The sequence below is a fragment of the Cryptotermes secundus genome, unplaced genomic scaffold (assembly GCF_002891405.2).
Source record: "Cryptotermes secundus unplaced genomic scaffold, Csec_1.0 scaffold15, whole genome shotgun sequence".
NCBI lineage: Eukaryota > Metazoa > Arthropoda > Insecta > Blattodea > Kalotermitidae > Cryptotermes > Cryptotermes secundus.
Window position 1 is genome coordinate 1,116,364 of NW_019721514.1, and position 21,149 is coordinate 1,137,512.

Consider the following 21,149-nt stretch of genomic DNA (forward strand, 5'->3'; position numbering starts at 1 on the left):
GACAATGATTCACAGATCTGTCTGATGTAATCACAATAAGTGTAGGTCCTTTGATCATGAGATGATATGCCTTATAAAGTGAGTCACATGGCTCCTCATACGTCGCAGTCTGTGTGACAAAATTTTACAGAAATTTTGCTAGTTAAATGGAACACTTGGATGAATAGAATTTGATGCCCATATGCTCTTTCTCTGTTCCTTCTGCAATTGCACTGCACCCCTTTCTCCTCCTCATGTCCTGCTCACCTCATTATCCTCCTGTTCTTCCTATGCTCTACCTCTTCCTCCTGTATATTAGTATTATTCTTACGTATAAAAGAAATAATTGTTATTAAAGAAAATGAGTAGGAATGGAAGGAAAACAGCTCCAGGAAGGTTATGATTTAGTATGGATGGGGGAGGAGGTACACAAGAATAATGGAGTTTCAGTAGTCTTGAGTCTAGCATACACATGCAGCATAATAAGAGTGCAAAATGTCATGTGTTCCTGTCATGTATATGTGATGGAATTTTTTAATTGCTTGTTGCAGGCTCAAAAACAGAACCGTATTCAGAGGAGAGGAGCTGCCTTTGCTGTGACGTCAATAACTTTATATTTTGGTAGATCTTTGCCACAGAAGTTACCTAAGTTGTGGGAGATTATGATTGACCATCTCAAGAACACCGTTGACTTGGCTGCATTTGGTAGGTGGCATCCGTTTCTTATGCGCAGTTCTTGGAACAAAGTAAGGTCTGAAAAATGTTGTGAACAAGATCTATTTTTATATATAATTTATAATGAACATTGTGGTTGAGCAGTTGGCACTCTTGTGTCAGGTTCATGAATTGCGGGGGTCCTTACCTACCCTGACAGAACTGTTTTATGGTTTTTATGTCCCTCCTTGCAAATGTTATAATAGTACTTCTGAATATGCCTGCACTGATTTAAGCCAAATCCTGAGTTCACATTGACAATCAGGCTATGCCATAACTCAAGTGATTATAGTAATTTCTTTCTTACTGTGAGGACATACATTCAGTATCGGGATAATATGTGTGTGTTGTGATGGACAGGTGGTAGTACTTGGGCAGGCTTATTTGTGTCATTTCATGAATGCTCCAGTTTTAAGTATGAACATGGCTAAGATCACAGATGCTTTTGACTCTATTATGCCCAAGAAAATTACAACCATTTTCAGTGTAAGGTATTAATTTAGAGAGAAAAGTTGGATTTGAAGGTCTTGCAGCATGACCATGAAGAGTTCATTCTTCTGGGGTACAACACTCTGTAGTCCAGTGAAAGTTAACTCATGTTTTGGACGAATATGTCACCTCGATCTTATGGGTTGAAGGACTTGCTGCCTGCTACATGCTGGTTTCATGTTTAGTGTGCTTGGCCCTGAAGATCGAGGCAGTATATTCCAACAAAACGTTGTTTAACTTTCACGAGACTACATGGTGTTCTATCCCAGAAAACAGAGCTCTTCATAAAGAAATGAGTTCTCTGTCTTTGCTGGATAATTGAGCAGGCAGGAAATATGTTTAAGATGGTGATTATTTCAGAAATTGCTAAGGCTGACTGATTCTCAGAATTACAGCAGTGTCGCGATAAAACACTGGACTCTCATTTAGAGGGTTCTGAGTTCTGCCTCCAGTTAGGTCTGTAGTCAGTTTTTTCTACTCACAAGTTGAACCCCTCAGCCTCCATTCTTTCAGTCATTATTCTCATGATCATCCAATTATTTGGGGTAACAGAATGTCTAAGCTTGCCAGTATGTTCTTGAGCAAGGTTAAGCTTGCCAGTATGTTCTTGAGCAAGGCTAAGCTTGTCAGTATGTTCTTGAGCAAGGTTAAGCTTGCCAGTATGTTCTTGAGCAAGGCTAAGCTTGTCAGTATGTTCTTGAGCAAGGTTAAGCTTGCCAGTATGTTCTTGAGCAAGGCTAAGCTTGTCAGTATGTTCTTGAGCAAGGTTAAGCTTGCCAGTATGTTCTTGAGCAAGGTTAAGCTTGCAAGTATGTTCTTGAGCAAGGCTAAGCTTGTCAGTATGTTCTAGAACTAGTCTAAGCTTGTCAGTATGTTCTTGAACTAGTCTAAGCTTGTCAGTATGTTCTTGAACTAGTCTAAGCTTGTCAGTATGTTCTTGAACTAGTCTAAGCTTGTCAGTATGTTCTTGAACTAGTCTAAGCTTGTCAGTATGTTCTTGAACTAGTCTAAGCTTGTCAGTATGTTCTTGAACTAGTCTAAGCTTGTCAGTATGTTCTTGAACTAGTCTAAGCTTGTCAGTATGTTCTTGAACTAGTCTAAGCTTGTCAGTATGTTCTTGAACTAGTCTAAGCTTGTCAGTATGTTCTTGAACTAGTCTAAGCTTGTCAGTATGTTCTTGAACTAGTCTAAGCTTGTCAGTATGTTCTTGAACTAGTCTAAGCTTGTCAGTATGTTCTTGAACTAGTCTAAGCTTGTCAGTATGTTCTTGAACTAGTCTAAGCTTGTCAGTATGTTCTTGAACTAGTCTAAGCTTGTCAGTATGTTCTTGAACTAGTCTAAGCTTGTCAGTATGTTCTTGAACTAGTCTAAGCTTGTCAGTATGTTCTTGAACTAGTCTAAGCTTGTCAGTATGTTCTTGAACTAGTCTAAGCTTATCAGTATGTTCTTGAACTAGTCTAAGCTTATCAGTATGTTCTTGAACTAGTCTAAGCTTATCAGTATGTTCTTGAGCAAGGCAGGGCTTTATAGTGTGCTTCTCATATTGGCTGTAAAACAATTCACTTTGCAACAGATGCCCCAGCGCTGATTAACAGTGATGCAGCAGCAGAGGATCTGGTGTCTAGTCTTCAAGTCCTTGAGGTAACCTGTCCAGCCATCCACCCAGAGATCTTGCCTCAGGTGAATATCAGTATCGTAATGTGCATTTATGACAGCGCTTGTGAAGATCTCTTGAACTAATTTCGAGGTGTTGGATTTGAGGTTCTGACAGCATTGGCTATGAAGAGTATTATCATTTGGCATGTGATGCTACATAGTCTGGTAGTCCATCAATATTTCAGAGGAATATACTGCCTCCATCTTCAGGGCTGAAAGGTAAACCAAGCAAAGTGAGCTGGACATGAAAAACTGTGTCAGATAAAGGCCTGGAGAGGAGACCTGAGAGAACCAATAGGAGGAGGAGGAGGAATTGACATCGCGCGTATAAGGGGCCATATTTAAGCAGAGAGATGGGAGAAGATGGGAGAATAGTGGCACGAGTGACCAGTAGGGGGTGTATATGGGCTGGAGAGCAACAGGGTTTGTAGGCACTGGAGTGGGGGATGAGAGGAAGAAGCTGCTGCAAGATGGGTGCCCTGAAGATGGCAGCATGCATGAGTCTGTCAGCCTGGTGGGGATCTCCATCATTAGAAATTCTACAAAGGAGGTTTCTACCTTCATTCAGGGAGTAGATGAAAGGCTGCTTACTTGGTTTACCCTTTGGTCATGAAGATGGAGACAGCAAGTTTCTCTGAAACTTCAATAAGCTTCTGCTGGACTACACAGAAGACACCAGCAGATAGTTTTCATAGTCACTGCTGTGAGAACCTAATACTAAGCAACAAAATTATTGTTTGTATCCATTTGAATGTTGACCTGAATGCATGTACAGGTGCTGGAGGACTCTCTCCCAAGGCTGTGTCTGCTTCTGACACACCCATACCGTGCTGTGAGGCACATGGCTGCCCGTTGCATGGGCACATTGGCGTGCCTATCTTCTGTACCAGTGATGACACACATTGTGGATAAGGTGCTGCCACTGCTTGGAGCGGTGGACTCAGACATACAGCGTCAGGGAGCCGTAGAGGCTCTGGCTTCAGTTGCAGAGAAACTGCAGTTCAGCATTGTGCCATATATTGTGTTGCTAGTGGTGCCACTACTGGGTAATTATACATCCCAGGATACTGTAATCTCATTTAATGTCTTCTCTGCTTTGCTGTTCAGTTTTTATGAACCAAACTCACTATCCATATCCCCCCCCCCTTCGTACTACAGCCCCAGTGGGCCTAGGCCTACCTCCGTTAACTCCGTTCACTTCGGTTTTTCTAGATCTTACACATACGGTAGTACTCCTTGGGCGAGTGATCAGTTCGTCGCAAGGCCTCTACCTGTAGACAAACACAGAAAAATGCACACAAACATCCATGCCCTCAGTGGGATTCGAACCCATGATCCCGGCTTCCGAGTGAGCGAAGACAGTGCATGCCTTAGACCGCTCGGCTACCATGACCGTCATCCATCATATACAGGCTACAATTATTTTATGCCAAAATACATTCCCATTATCTAATTAAATTTATTTATTTATGAATGAATGAATGTATGTATGTGAATACAGTGCCATGTCAGTATATCAAGTATGGCTTACAACAAGCACTTCATTGTAATGAAGAAAGAACCTACCAGTGCAGCCATATGTTAATGTCACAAATATGGAGAAGTCTCATATAAAATGAGGGCATTTTTCCAACATGAGTGATTACTAATTGCAGTTTGCTTTCCAAAGTATTTATAGGTAATGGGCTTTGAAAGTACCATTAAACCACGCAAATAAAAGAGAAATGCATGAGAAAATCATCAACTTTTCAGTTGAGTTAATATGAAAACAACATCAATGTTGAAGTATTTGTTATTTTCACATCTGCGTGCTAACCACCTCAAGCAGCTTAGGAAATGTAAGATTTGAGGCTTTCACAGTGGTGACTACGAAGAAAGCAGTCTTCTGGGATTTGGCACCATGTATATGTGGTGTTAACCGACATTTCAGAGGAACGTATCACCTCCATCTTCAGGGTAGAAGAAAAAATATAAGAAATCTTGAAGCGAAGAGACCGTGAGAACCGGTGAAAGCAGTCTGCTTTTACCGGTTCTCACGGTCTCTTCGCTTGCAGATTTCTTATATTTTTTCTTCTACTCTGAAGATGGAGGTGATACGTTCCTCCGAAACGTCGGTTAACACCACATATACACGGTGCCAAATCCCAGAAGACTGCTTTCTTCACAGCTTAGGAAATGTTTGCATAATGTAGCAGTTCCAGCATGTTCACTCTATTATTGCCTGTAGGTTGCTTAAAATCAGTTCTGTTTCATTATTGCAGAAACCTTGCTACATGGGAAAAGTGTATTAGACAAACAGTATGAGTTTGTATTTATACAGTAGTTTCATTTTCATGTATAACTTCTGTTCAAACCAGTTTTTTTGTGATAAGTGTTCAGGAAACTTGAATGGTATTTGTGTGAGGTATGCACAAAAACACATTTTGGTAATGTCCTATCATTTAAAATTTTAGCCAGTAGTGAAATATATTGACACACTTTAATGAAACTTACCCCTGTCAGATTTCATAACAATACATTTGGTGGTTCCCATGTTTTAATATGCAGATGGATGAACATGGTAAAGCTAATAGGGCATTTCCTCAAGTTTTCATTGTAAATGTGCCAAAAAGAATGTTATAATGGCCGCATTATCCCATTTTGAATCTCGGTGAATATTAGAGGGAAACTTTCAATAGAAGTTTCTATAGCCAGAAGTGGACTTGAGCACTGAACTACAGGAGATCTTATCCATTTTAATTTATTTTTAGTTTAATGATGCTGTCAGTAGCTTAGACCATTGATCTCCCAGTGACAGGGTGATGGATAAATGATGAATTGCAAAGCTCTGAGAATGATGCCTGTCATGGCCTAACCGTGATACTATTCCGATATTTACTGGGAAGACCTGAGAACATGTACAAAAGGCCTGTTAGGAAAGCCAGTGCTTCATCCAAGATTCAAACTAGATGCCTTCCAAATACGAGTCATAAGCTTTACTGCTTTAGACAACTTGCCTGGTGCAAACGATCTTAAATTAACAATATTAATCAATATTTCATTATTACTCAACTACAGTGCAACCAGGGTATAAAAGGAATTTATAAAATTAGTTAAAAATGCTCATTATATCAGTTATTTGTAATATCCAAATATGACTGAAATACCGGGGCACACGGTAGTGTAGTTGGTTGAGGGACTATGCTACAAGCCGAAAGGTCACAGTTTCAAGTCCCAATGAGGTCATTGGATTCTTTTCAGTTGACCTAATCGTTCTGGCCGCACTAGGCCCTGGGGTTTACTCAGCCTCTAACAGAAATGAGTACCAGGAATTAATTAAATAATTTATCTGGGGAGTAAAGTGCGACCGGCGCCTAAGGCTGACAACCTTACCACCATCTTTGAGCTGCTTGTCTAGATAGTGTGGGACCCTCAACGTCTCACGGCCTGGTACAGGGATAGCTTTACTTACTTCTTTACTTTTACTAAAATACCACATAATAATTCAAGCCCTGCTGCTAATTACATCCATATTACTATAAGAATTGATGAAAAATCAGTGACTAAAAATTTTAAGTGGTTATTTAAGTACTCGTGGATACAGGGCTTTCTTTGTCAATGTATATTCCTTGGTGATACTGGATGCCTTGTGGATGATGAAATGACTTGGGTGCTCACATGTGTTGCAGGTTGCATGAGTGACCAGAACCAGCCAGTACGATTAATGGCTACTCATTGTTTTGCGACACTGATACAACTGATGCCGTTAGATGGGGGCATTCCAAACCCTCCGAACCTCACTCCAGAGCTGATTGAGCAGAAGGGTCGTGAGCGAAAGTTTTTGGAACAACTCCTAAACCCCAAATCGATTGAGGACTACAAAATTCCTGTACCTATTAAAGCAGAATTGCGGTCTTACCAACAGGTACTGTACTGCTGTGGCTGTTTGAGGCTGCAAATGAAGGAAATGAAGAATGCTAATTTCTGGGGTGTGGTGGGTAGTCCAATAATAGTTCACTGACATTTTGGACTTATATATTGTATCCATCTTCATGGCCAAATAGTAAATTAAATTGAACTGTGTATGGGAGACCTGGTTCAGTTACAGGCCTGTGTTTTGTACATGTGGCCTCCCTCTGCTTGCTGCTTACATGGCTTAATGTTTAACTCTGAAGATGGAGGCAGTATATTCCTCCGAAACAGTCTACTTGACTATATGGCATCACATTGCAGAAGATGCTGCTCTATATGATCACTGCTGTTAAAACCTCAAATCCAACAAAGTTTCTAGGTGTATTTGTCTCTCTTCTTTTTTAGTCTGGAGTGAACTGGTTGGCATTCCTGAATAAATACAAACTGCATGGTATACTGTGTGATGACATGGGCTTGGGGAAGACTCTTCAGTCAATCTGCATCCTTGCAGGAGATCACTATTTCAGGACACAGCAATATAAGGTATGAAGTTTTCAAGAACACTATCACAAAAAGTAGTTTGTTCAGTCTGTGGTTGCAGTATTGCCAGAACCATGAACCATAACAACTTGTTAAAACTGGAGAGCATATGAAACATGTGTTGCTTTGAATTGACTGTCCAAAGAGATAAATACTGGAATTCCACCTTCTCTAAAAATTTGTTTCCAATTCTGTCTCTTTGTTTTTCTCTTGGTATTTTAATAAAATTACCAAAATTAGACGTTAGATTTCCCGTTTTGGGAACTCCCTCTTCCGAATACCCCTTTTATAATTTTATGAGATTTAGACCTGTTTTCTCATTGCTGATTTATCCAGGGACTGAATGTGTTACATCTCAGATTTGGTTCTAAAAGGTTTTGACAGTGTTTAACACTCAGAATTACAGCAGAGTCCAAAAAACCCGGCAATTCTGAACAACAGATTTGATTCTATTCTTCAACATTGTGTTTTGTTTTCGTTTCAGAAAACAAAAAGTCCGGACAGCATTCCATTGCCTTCTCTTGTGATCTGCCCTCCAACCCTCACAGGCCATTGGGTGTATGAGATAGAAAAGTTCATGTCGAAAGCTTACCTCAACCCCTTGCAGTACATTGGAACCCCTGCAGAACGGGAGAAGTAAGTTGCATATCCACTGTGCCATGAGCTTGTGTTCAGCTTTATGATTTGTCTCATCCTTTCCACATTGATGAGAAAGATATGGTTTTTGTTAAAAATTATTTGGTGGTTGGTTCATTCTTTGTTTCCCCCTTTCTTGTTGGTGTACTATCATTCCTCTTTGTCTGACCCTTAGTAACAAGATGATGGATTTTTCTGGAACTTGATATATACATTATAGTAACAGACATCACCTTCACATTTTACAGTTTCTTAACATTATTAATACTGCTATGGAGACTGTAAAGTTTTTGAGGCGAGAATGCTATCAGCATCACTTAATATCATGTACTAAAGTTTTGTGTGGTTTTTGCATGTTGTGTTAAAAATATGTTTCCATAAGGGCTAAATTGCCTGAGCTCAACATCCATGACATGTGGACACATTGTATTCATATGGATTTTGAAGATATTGTGACATGACAGCTGGAAGCTTGAATAATGGAGTGAATAGATGCGACCATTGCTAGGCAGCAGCACGGTAAACACTTTCTTTTCCAGGGCGACAAATACTGATGCACCAGTATAGGATGTGGTGCTTTCAGTGCAGTCTATGGCAAGGGTATATAACAAGGACTGATTGCAGTTAGCAGGCAGTCTTGATTTGCATTGTTAGGAGCCACTACATGGCGATGAAGAAACAAGACTTCATGTGTTCTATAATTGTAGTGATCTCTAGAGTGTATATCAGTGAGACCATTATAAATATAAATGTTATAAGTATTTGTAGTTACAAGTTACAAGCATCCAATAATCTGATTATCAATCCAAACCCTATTATTATTATTATTATTATTATTATTATTATTATTATTATTATTATTATTATTATTATTATTGGAGGGTGTGGGGTTCCCCATGCACCGTGACTAATAGTCTATTGTACGTCCCCCTTTGATAGTCTACCAGTCGCCATACCCTACCAGTACTGGTGCGTGCTATCAGCCCCGTTCAGCCAACGAGGTCGGCCCTCAGTACCCGATACTTCCCCCATCTACCAGAGGCATTGGAAACTACTTGGGCAGGAAACTTTTTGCCTAATTTTGCTCAGAAGTCTCCTAGAGACATGAGGATCTTTTACGTGCCGTAAATCTACAACATGGGACCCACGGCTTAAAGTCCCTCCCGGAGGACTTGTTCCCTGAATTTTTCCGCCCTTCAAAATTCCACGACCTCCGCTGGGAATCCAAACCCTATGTCTGGTCACTAGTACATGACAATATAGACTTTTAAGATACAAGCTGAGTTTGAAAGAATAGGATACAGAACAGCAGGCTTTTTGTGTTTTCATTGATGAATCTTCAAATGATAGAATAAATAAGACATAGGAAGGTTCCTTGCTTTGTATGTATATAGAGAAACACAGTGGGACACTCCCCATGAATACCTGAATTATATAGTGAATATTTTTGGATGATATGAAATGTTCTGCTCAATGAGGTTCACTAATTTGTCTGAATGACTGCAGATTACGCTCCAAGGTGGCGTGTTACAACCTGGTGGTGGCTTCATATGATATTGTCAGGAAGGACATCGACTTCTTTAGTTCAATCAAGTGGAACTATTGCATCCTGGATGAAGGCCATATTATCAAGAATGGCAAAACCAAGGTACCACTAACGTAACACATTTTCTTCAGGAGCATTTTACAAATTTGATTTTAGTTGAATTTTGTTACAAATATCCAGAATATTTATAACAAGTTCTGTTATGGACTTGAGCTTATTGAGTTATTTATATACCATTGTTTTTGGAAACATGGGTCAGAATGGCTCAGTGAGTAAAGTGACTCATTATTAACTGTCTAGCTGAGCTTTGACTCCAGAATGGAGCAAGATTTCTGTCCTCAGTTCCAGCTTAATGCCAGGATCCATCCAGACACCTGTCATATTTGTCCAGGAGTAAAGTAGTTGGAACAGGAAGTGAATAATGACGAATATTCATAGTAAATGGAACTTTTCCTATTTACCTTTGGACACAGAAGCAACTTCCGCTTTGCCTTTTAATTAAATTATAAGATAGTTGTTACTTAATAATCTGCTTAATGCTCACTTTTCATGGAACCAATTATGATCTTGATTGTAGTCAGAGTTTCATGTACCTTATTGTTTACTTGTGTGGGGACGCGGTGGTCTTCAAACAAAGCACAAGGCCGTAGTGTAGATGGCCCCAAGTTTGTTCCCCAGTGAGATCTGTATGCAGATTGTTCTGCTCACATATTGAAGATTTAACCTTCACCTAAGATAAAAAAAACTGGGAATGAGGTGAATGTGGGCCCCCTTCCATCTGGTTCATAGCCTGCGTTAAGTTGTAGATTCCACTGCTGATGCTGGTCGTCATGATCACTGTATAATGTTCCGGTCTTATTGGACAAAGGACAACACTGACCGCATCTGGAGGCACTGACACTGCTAATAATCCACCAGGCTGTGGTATCATATCCCAGAAGATAGTATTCGTTGTAGTCACTGCTATGAGAACCTTGGATTGTGCATAAGAACAGTTTGTTTTTGCAGGAACTTGAGTTTCTGAATTTAATTAAATTTCCCCAACTTATGTGGCAGATAATATAATAGGATGGAAATTAGGACTCAACTCACTTGTCTTATGTTCTCTTCACATTTTTGTTGCAGTCGTCTAAAGCAATCAAACAGCTGACTGCAAACCACCGTCTCATTCTCTCAGGAACACCGATACAGAATAACGTATTGGAGCTATGGTCTTTGTTTGACTTCCTCATGCCTGGTTTCCTTGGTACAGAGAAACAATTTACAGCACGCTACAGCAGGCCAATCCTGGCCAGTCGTGATCCAAAGAGCTCGCCCAAGGAGCAAGAAGCAGGTCTGTTACACTTTGAAACATCTCTGATGGTATGTCATACTTTGCATAGACAACATTATGGAAGAAAATCCTGCGTGTTGAGCAGGATCTGTTGTCATGATTTTGGTTCCGGTTAAATGTTGAAAATAGAATCTGGTAACATTTTAATGGTGATGTAATGATTTGCATCATTGTCTGATGCTGTTGCACTGTTAGAGATGTTTCAGACATAGTTTAGTTAACTCTCATTCATTATGAAACATGACTATGTCACAGACAGATTTATCAAAATGGAGCAAAGCTGTATGTCTGTGGCTTTCAGAAGTACACCACATAAAATGAAGATTTTCCACTGTTTCAGTAAACATTGCAGACATCATCTTCAGGGTTAATGTCTTGAGGGTATGTTTTGGAAACCCCTTTATAGATAAGGTTTAGAAGCTTGTGATGATGGTATCATTCTGTTTTTATTTAAAAACAGCATTTCAGAGACTGGATTCTGTTTCTGTCTTCAGCTAAAACCTACTCAGTTGGGCCCATCAGTAGAGCTAGTGCCTATCTCTGGACACCTGTGCCAACACCAGACATGGTGTACAAGCCAAGCACAGCATAAACCAATTGCAAGTGCTGAGACAAAACCTTAAAATGTGTATGGAATTTTTAACATTTTAATATTTTGTCTTAGCTCTCACAGATGGTTTGTGCTGTGCTTGGTTTGTATACCGTGTCTGGTGTTGGTACAGGTGCATAGAGATAGGTAGTAGCTCTATCAATTGGGTCCAAAACTGTTAGTTTTTACCTGAAGATAGAGACAGAATCCAGTCTCCAAAACACTGACCTATGTAGATCTTGAAGAAGCAAAATACAACCAAATGAGCCAAAAATAAATTATGTGAACATCTCTAAGAAGCTTCTTCATGGGTATTGAGTGAGAGGTGAAGCCATGATTGGACAAAACAGGAGTGTGGTGCTATGCAGTAAGGAGAAACAGTATGGTTAATGGAATGAGGCAATAATATATGTTATTGAGCACTTGTTGCCGAGAAAAGAGGTAATAAAACAAGTTACATGAAAGCCAGAATCCTGCAATTTTGTTTCATTGAAGTTGAATTTTATTTTAAAAACAAATTCACCCACGGAAACAAGACTGTAGAGATGAATTCAAGTCATTGTATTGCAGGAGTGCTGGCCATGGAAGCACTACACAGGCAGGTGCTGCCATTCCTGTTGCGCAGGATAAAGGAAGATGTTCTGGAAGATCTGCCCCCCAAGATCACACAGGATTATTACTGTGAACTGAGCCCACTGCAGGAGCAGTTATATGAGGACTTTGCACGCTCTTACGCACACCAGAGCCTTCAGGAGACCCTAGCACATACTGCACAGTCAGGCACAATACAAGGGAACACACACATCTTTCAGGTAATTAATCAGCTTTATGTAATCGTGGACCCTGATGAAAAGTGCCCTGTTTGTAATGGTTTCTGGCACAAAAAGTTAAAATTTTGGGGTCACAAAGGTAAAATCTTAAGAATAATGTATTTATACTACATTTAAATGTATCAGACATTTTACCCATTTAATAATAAGCTCTTTCTGCATTACATATATACAGAAATGAAAGAGAAATTCAGTAGATGCTCATGTAAATCAAACATGTTACAGTGCTTGGAGAGTGGTAGAAATGGGGTAGAATGACTTTCTGATCTCCATCCGGCTAGTTGGTACCATGGTCTTTCTATGCATGTTTAAAAGTGGTGTGAACACGTCGAATTTCGTGAAACTACATGAAAGTAATCTCATTTGCATGTTACATGTATCTGTATGCATGCCTGCTAAAGCAAACTTAAAATATAAGGTGTTACCAGTTTCTGTGAATCTGGAGATAGGAGGGATATTTGGAAAGTAAGGATACAAGTCCATTAAAAATGCAAGGGGATTTTTTTTTTTCAAAAATGGCAGTACTGCCATTTTTTACCAAAAATGGCAGTACTGCCAAATGAGATAGGAACCGTATGACAGGGCAGAGTTCACCGGCCACAGTCACGACAATGTTGTGCTCACAGATTGTGTTTAACCCGTTGCCGTGGTTCGTCGTGTATGTTTCGTCAGGGATTTAAATCGTCTGGGGGGGTTCGACGTGTATGTTTCGTTCAGCTGCACACCTATGTTATAACGCCCATAATAATTGATGGTTTTGCTGTAGATTGTTAGATTTTTCGCTGGCCTGTTGTCAGTAGAACAGAGTATAAATAAGACACGACTTTATCTGTGCCAAGTCATCGTTACATATGCCTGTCTTGCAGCAAAGTTCCTGTGGTTCTGGCGAGCGGTTTCTAGCTNGATTGTGTTTAAAATGGCCATGTCGATTCAAAATCCTGCCAAATGTGAGGTTCGTGCAGTAATTCGATTTCTTCGCTCGAAAGGAGAAGCTGCTGCTAAAATTTATGGCCAACTTTTTTTCTGTTTATGGCAATGGTGTTTTGAACAGGCAAAACATGGAAAAATGATAACATGAATTTGAAGCAGGAAGAAGTAATATTCATGATGAAATAAGAAGTGGAAGGCCATCCGTTGTCACTGATGAAATTATCCAAAAAAATGATGAAAACATTTGTGCTGGCAGATGTTTAACCATCGATGAACTTCATGAACAATGTCCAGAAGTGTCAATAGCCTGCAGGTGAAGCAGATGTGAGTACTCGCCACCAGTAGGCAGTGGAGGCAAGACATGGCTAGTATTCAACGGCCATTGTATTTGGCCATTGAAGAGTCAATTGTGAGAGAGGCCCCAGTCTGTAAGGACTAGAGCCATGGGGAACCTACAGCATTGGAATCCATTACCAGAGAACCAGTAAGGACGCAGCAGACTGAGAAGATTTAGTGTGTGCTTTAGTAAATTTAAGAGTGTATGAATTATTGATAGTGCTATAATTGTTCATAATTGTAGTTACAGTTTGTAAGAGTCCAGCAAATTCATTTATCAATCCAAACCCTGTATCTGATCACTCAATACATGGCAATATGAATTCAGGGCCCATTGTTGAGATAGAAAGGTGATGAAATAGCCTTAAAATTGAAGATTGATTTCACATCTTTGAATAGATGGCCTGGTCAGTTCAGAAAATGCTGACAGCATAGTTACAGGCCCATGAGCATCCAAAGTATAATTGAGGAGGAAGTAGCCAACAGCTACAGCAGCTAGTCGACCAAGGATAACCACATCTTTGAAATAGTTCAAGATGGTGATGATGACCTCTGTACTGAGAGAAGAAAAGAGTAGTTGATAATGAAAAAGAGAAGCAGAATTTAACTAGTTTTGAAGCACAGTGAAGCAGTATTGTGTCTGGATATACACAACTTCCTTAGTGACATTCCTGATATGTCAGAGTCAGTCATCAGAAATGTCTCGTACAACCATACGGCTGTAGTTCACAGTAAGTGTACAAGGGTCATTTAACGCTAGTCAATTAGTGTAGCATTTCTGCCAATAGGTGGCATCAGCTGTGACACACATGTTTAGGGGAAAGAACAGCCTTTCCCGTGATATTCCCCGTTGCCGTTTGAACGTCATATCAGAGGAATATTATGGTGTTTTCTGTGCACCTGCCACATCAGCTTTGGCCTTTTTAGCAAGTAGCTATATGGCAGTGCTTTGCAGTCAAAGGTTAAGCAGATCACTACGATAGTAGAATCCTGATGTCTGTGGCATAGACTAGGGCCACTGTTGTTGTCCCTCTCTTGACATCTTGTGTTTGATTACAGGCTTTGAGATATCTGCAGAATGTGTGCAACCATCCGAAGTTGGTTCTGTCACCACGGCATCCCGAGTATGATAAGGTTGTGGCACAGTTGAAGCAGCAGAACAGCAGCATGGCTGACATTCAGCATGCCGCCAAACTGCCGGCCCTCAAGTAAGTGTTACGATACAAGTCTTTGCTGCACTTGTTGAGCTTTCAAAGCCTCTGACACCTGCAGGTCAGACTACATAACCAGAAGGCAAAGTAAGTATTTCAGAATGCAGGTGAACCCTCATTTAATGTTTCTCAATTTAAGGTTTTCTTCTCCTCATTGAACATTACATTTCAATGAAACAAAGTCAATAAGCTTGCCATTAAATTTCCTCTATTTAAGATTTTCCTGAGTTAAAGTGTTCAAATTCACTGGTACCCAAAGACACTCGCTGCTCATCTTTAATACGCTACTCTAGCGTATTAAAGATGAGCAGCGACACACGCAGGGAGCCTGCACAGAATAATACGTGAACAGTGCTGAAAATAAGAAATAGCCGCTGCAGCACATGTGGACATAGAGTGGGTATCCCTGTGATTTAAAACTTTAAATTTTGAATTTTAAAAGTTTTAAAAAAATTTAAATTTTAAATTGGAATTCTAAAATCAAATTTATGAGCGTATGTAGGCGAGATTTTAGACAAAACTGACAGGCTGGTGTTTTAGATTTTAGATTGTGTGCAGTGTGACAGTTACATAGTGAAAAATACACCTGATGATGGCAAGTTACATCCAAAACATGTAGTGCAGAGGAAGAAAAGACAAAGAACTACAACCAAATAAATTGTTGCATTCACGACGGTATTTGTATTATCAAATGCCTATACTTAAACGAGGTTTTACACTGATGAGCAATAAATGGACTGCGCAGAGAGATCAAAGCAGCTTAGAACTAATGAAGTCAGAGCTGTTTGATAGCAATTAATTATGACTGTAGTTGTAAAGTGTTTTTGAAATTTGTGCAAGAAGATAAAAAAATGCTTAGTTCTGCAGCATCAGTGGATGGACTGAGAAACATGCAGAATTGTGCATTTAATTCTGTATTGTGACCTGTGTATTAGATACAGTGTAAATTAATTGTTTTAATATTATCCATTCCATGAGCATATGCTTGAGTGACACCGCACCGCTAAAGTGCTTGAAATCTGTTGCGACTAAATTCAGGGCTGAAAGTTGGTCTCCTTACATGCTACCATTCAATGCTATACTGTGTGCAGTGCTGAAAGCAAGGTAACCCACCTACAATATTTGTGTTACAGGCAGCTGCTGCTGGACTGTGGCATTGGCGTGCCACCCGCTGGACAAGCTGGAGAACTTGTTGTCAACCAGCATCGAGCACTCATCTTCTGCCAACTTAAAGCAATGCTTGATATTCTGGAGCAAGATCTCTTTAAGTAAGTCATCAATATTCCAATTGTCTCCCTGCACCCAGCACATGGCCAGACAGTCGTGATCATACAGTCTTCTGACTGTGTTAACAAGTACTTAATTCCAACTTCTGTGAAGATTTCATTTCCAGTTCTGTCCCTTCTAGTTCCTCCATCACTTCTAAAAATGTTTATATTTATTTCTTGGATTATTTCACTTCGTAAGGTTCCATATTTTGGTGTAATATATTACTTTTGGTTTAAAATATACCTAGGTAAGTCAATAAGTAAGTTACAAATGGATATAGAACTTAAACAAATAAGAGTACTGATTTGAAAAATGCTTTTATTTCTCAACATAATCTCCCTGTATATTGAGGCACTTGTCCCATTGTTTCACAAGCCCCTGAAAACCAGCAGCATAAAATTCTTTGGGCTGCTGTTGGAACCAGGCGGTGACTGGGATCACGAAGGCGTACTGCTCACCGCATTCCAGCCTCAAGTACAAACGGTAAATGCCGACTCCTACTGTAACATTCTCAGGAAACTTTGTAAGGCCATTCAGCGGAAGCAACCAGGACTCCTCACCTCATGCTCTTGCATGACAATGTGCGTCCCCATACTGCCAGCAAGACAAATGAGACCTTGCAAAATTTCTAGTGGGAAGTCCTTGAGCATCCTCTATATAGCCGAGACCTTGCTCCAAGCAACTTCCATTTGTTCGGCCTGCTTAAACATCATCTTTCGGCTGAACATTTTCCCAACGATGAAGCTGTAGATAGGGAAGTCACCGCCTGGTTCCCACAGCAGCCCCAAAAAATTGGTGCTGATGGTTTTCAAGGGCTTGTGAAACTATGGGACAAGTTCTTCAATGTACAGGAAGATTATGTTGAGAAATAAAAGAATTTTTCAATCACTACTCTTTAGTTCTGTATCCATTTGTAACTTACTTATTGACGTACCATCATACTTTTAGATTTGTTTTGGGATCCTCCTGTTCTGCAATATTATCTTTTTTATTCTGATGCAGTTTGGAGCTATTTTATATTGTTATGTTGATCTGTACATTGATTTTTTATATTAATGTATGGCTATGAATCTGTAGCACAAAGATTTAAAATCTCACTTACAGAACAATGATAGTTAAAGTAAACATTGATCATTTCGTCCTGCCACATTATTCACATTTCATTCATTGTATCATTTGACAGTGGATGACCTGTGAAATTGATAAAGTATCATTAAGTAACCCAAGAATTATGAAAATTTTGTCCAGGAGTAACATGCCAAGTGTGACATATCTGAGATTGGATGGGAGCATCTCACCGGGCATGCGTCATGATGTCGTGACAGCATTTAATAATGACCCCTCGATAGATGTGCTACTGCTGACAACACATGTCGGAGGTCTGGGGCTGAACCTGACGGGCGCAGACACCGTAAGTGCAACTTTAGTGAGCCATCACAGTGATTCATTCATGGTGCTTATTCTGCTGTTTGGGTTTTTGTGCTGTATGGACATGGGCCACACAGCCAGTATTTGAGAGGTACCTGCCTCCGTTATGAAGATGAATGATTAGGGGAGGTAGTTCAGCAGACCTGTAGGGGTTTGGGTGCTTGTGCCTGCTCTGAACCAACAGAGACAGTGGGCAGAGATATGTTATCAGATAGCCCTTTTCAGAGCAATGCAATGAACCCAGAAACCTCAGCACTTGGTGTTCCTGAGCAGTCACCTGTTCAAACACTTACCAAGCAGTGGTGTGGCTGGAGTGGTGGAGGCAGGTCTAAAGAGTGTGTGGGAAGGGGGAGGGAAACGTTGCTGAGCAATACTAACTGCTATCTCCACAGACCAAATCCTGTTTGAGAGTCCAGTAGTTATTTAGCTAGACTACAAAATGCCTACTTTTATGCAGCCTGAAAGTTCACAAGAGCTCCCAAGTAGTCCCCGCCCTCAGCCAGATGAATATAAAATTTTAAAATATATTCAGGGTTAGAGGAAATTGGTTTTGAATATTTTAAATCATGACACAGGGTGACATAATAAACCAGGTCACCTGGGTACTCTCAGTAAGTTGTCCCTATGCTTAATTAAGTATCATACCCTGAAGAGTTATTGGGGATTGGAGGTATAGCACCATGCATTCTTATCGTTGCTGCTAAGTGGAGATGAGTGATTGGCTTCATATCCCAGTGACTTTAATCCCGTGGAAGATAACTCCAGGTACCCATTGGATAGGAAGCCGACTGGGACCAGAGCAGTGGAGAGAAGGGAAATCACTTGCTCCTCCTAAGACTCCAACCCTGATTCCTTGATCTTCCATCTATAGCCAGTTACTGTACCAACTGAGCTGTCCTGGCTTCCGCTTACTCACGGTTTGATTTCAGATGAGTGCCATGTTATATGTGTGTGTATGTTTTGGCAGGTTATATTTGTGGAGCATGACTGGAACCCAATGAAAGATCTGCAAGCAATGGACCGTGCCCACCGTATTGGCCAGAAGAAAGTTGTAAATGTGTACAGACTCATAACAACAGGCACCCTAGAAGAGAAGATCATGGGGTGAGTTTGTATGCTATTATAGTTCTCTACTTCCGCAAGGATAATATTTGATTTCCTTCTTCACTCCAAGGCTTTGGTGTTAGCCAGTTCCAGCCTCATTTGTGACACCCTCAATCTTACTGTCTTCCCTCATCTCTTCTGCTGTATACTTTCTAATTGTTTAGAAATGGAGGATCCATCAGTTGTTTGGAGATCTTACCTTTGTGACATCTTCATTTCTTATTCAGTTTTGCTGTAATGTTTCGCAGATCTTGAAAGTTTCATCTCCACTGTCTGCATTCTCATCCAGTCTGTGACCATCGTAGTCTGTTTATACTTGCAGTGGATGTGCTTCTTTGTACAGTAGAACCTCCATTTAATGTCCATGAATATAAGGGTTTCCTGAGCCCATAACCTCACGGTCATGTAGTTCTTCCATTTACAATTTCTCTCAGTTTAGTGACAAACGTTAAGTATGGGTTCCACTGTAATATACATGTCAAGTAAATCTATCCATGTAACAGGATGTGGAGGCCCATAGAGCTGTGAGACAGTGAGATAGATTTTCTAGATAGATGGTGGGGCGGTTGTCAACCTTATGCACCGACCACCCTTTACCCCCAGGAAGATTCCTGGTACTTGTTTCTGTTAGAGGCTGAGTCAACCCCAGGGCCATAATGTAGATGGAAGGATTAGGTCAGTGAAAAATCCAGTGACATTGGGAATTCAACCTGCATCCTTCTGGTGTGTAGTGTAGTGCCTCAAACACCTACACTACCATATGCCCCCCTGTAATACACACACACAAACACATTTTTTATTTTTGTTTATTTTTTATTATTTACCTTTGTGTGTCATGCATTAATGTTGGTAATGACAACCTCACGTTAACCTTTGCTAAGAACAGTTGCTTTGACTACTTCACAGAAGCCCAAGGGTTGCTGGCGGGGAGATGCAACAGTAGGTAGAGAAGGAGAAATTTTGAGCACTATCATCCCTGCCAACTTCTTCCTGTGGTCTCTGCTGTAGATGGAGGAGAATCAGTAGCTGTAGTTTGTTTTAAAACAATGTATTAATTTATTTAGATTATCATTGCCATACTCACAAAATGCAACAGCCTCCCAGAGTTGCCCATCTCACATATCATTTGCTTTATATTGAAGATGTGAATTGCTCACATAAAGCCAGTAGACTAACTGTATTTANAAATTTCTTTAGATTATCAGTGCCATACTCACAAAATGTGTTGCCCATCTCACATATCATTTGCTTTATATCGAAGATGTGAATTGCTCACATAAAGCCAGTAGACTAACTGTATTTATTGCAGGTTGCAGAAATTCAAGTTAATGACTGCCAACACGGTGATAAACAGTGAAAATGAAAGTATGGAGACCATGGGAACAGACCAGGTAAATCTTCTGTTTGGTGCTATGTGCTTTTATTTATTTTTAGACATGGCCTGTGGTTTGTGTGTTAGGATAAGTATCGCAAAAAATAGGACACTGGTTGCATCTGAATTGTGGGAGGAAGGGAAGGTGACTCACTACTATAACCCATGCACATCCAACACTCCATATGTCAGTTTGCCAAATCCACTGATCACTGTGCTGAGAACAGCCAGGGCCAAGAACTTAGGCAGTATTCACTTGCCATAAAAGCTAATCCTGTTTCCCCTTCCCTTATGTAACCTTTATTGTACGTGATGTAAGTGAGCCTCATCACCCTTTCCTTTTTCTTTCCATACTTGGGGGCCGACCTCTGCTGTCCAGTGAGCATCACTCCTGGTTCGTATTTTGGAGGCTCCAAGTTCAATTCCCCTCCCAGACACTATCCTGACTGGGGTTTTCATGGTTTCCTGCAACCCCACTGTGCAAATACTGGGATAGTACCTCAAATTATGCCTCAGTTGCTTCTTTCTACATCATTTCCACTTCATTATTAGTGATATTTACTGATGTCATTGAACATTATAGTGAGGGGTGCTCACCATGTCACTAAATAGACCATAAATAGGTAAAACATGCTCCAGAGAATACAGAAAGTAAAGTAAAGGTATCCCTGTAACAGGCCGTGGAGGCCCGTAGGGTTGTGAGATGTTGAGGTTCCCACATTTTCTAGACAATCGGCTCATAGATGGCGGTAAGGTTGTTAGCCTTATGCGCCGGCTGCCCTTTACCCCCAAGAATATTCCTGGTACTCATTTCTGTTAGAGGCTGTGTCGACCCCATGGCCATAGTGTGGCTGGAAGGATTAGCTCAATTGAAAAAAATCCAATGACCTCATTGGGACTTAACCCACTACCTTCTGCCTTGTAGCATAGTGTCTCAACCAACAATGCTACCGCATGCCACAACACAAAGTGGAAGGAATGTGTTAAAAATAAGTCAGGACTGCCAAGAAATTAATCCGTAAGCGGCAGCTTCAGTTCTTGCCTTGTGAATGAAGTTGGAGAAATGGGAACAAGAAAGGGAAGGAATTGGGGGCTAAAGTAGAGGAGGATGGTGGTAGAGGATAAAAGAGCTTGGGGTGGTGGAGAGATATAGGAAAAAGTAGGGGAATTATGTTAGGTGCTGAAGGGTGGGTGTTGCATTTTACAAAAGTAAAGGTAGAATGGGAGGAAAATCTGTGGTGTGGGAAGGGGAAGAGGGTTAGAGGGGAATGCAATGAGGGAAGTATATATATCACT

At 40.4% G+C, this 21,149-nt stretch overlaps 1 protein-coding gene across 1 annotated transcript in view; it reads left to right on the top strand.

Annotated features, from left to right (window-relative positions):
- LOC111875397 (TATA-binding protein-associated factor 172) overlaps positions 1-21,149 on the top strand; it is a gene marked incomplete in the record, with an annotated part of 54,068 nt that overhangs the window by 29,375 nt on the left and 3,544 nt on the right. The window contains 14 exon segments of the mRNA XM_033755796.1: positions 543-684; positions 2,756-2,862; positions 3,614-3,884; positions 6,507-6,742; positions 7,135-7,272; positions 7,754-7,905; positions 9,412-9,553; positions 10,577-10,784; positions 11,944-12,185; positions 14,529-14,677; positions 15,814-15,948; positions 17,198-17,360; positions 18,345-18,481; positions 19,791-19,872. Of these exon segments, the coding sequence (XP_033611687.1) occupies positions 543-684; positions 2,756-2,862; positions 3,614-3,884; positions 6,507-6,742; positions 7,135-7,272; positions 7,754-7,905; positions 9,412-9,553; positions 10,577-10,784; positions 11,944-12,185; positions 14,529-14,677; positions 15,814-15,948; positions 17,198-17,360; positions 18,345-18,481; positions 19,791-19,872 (2,304 nt within the window).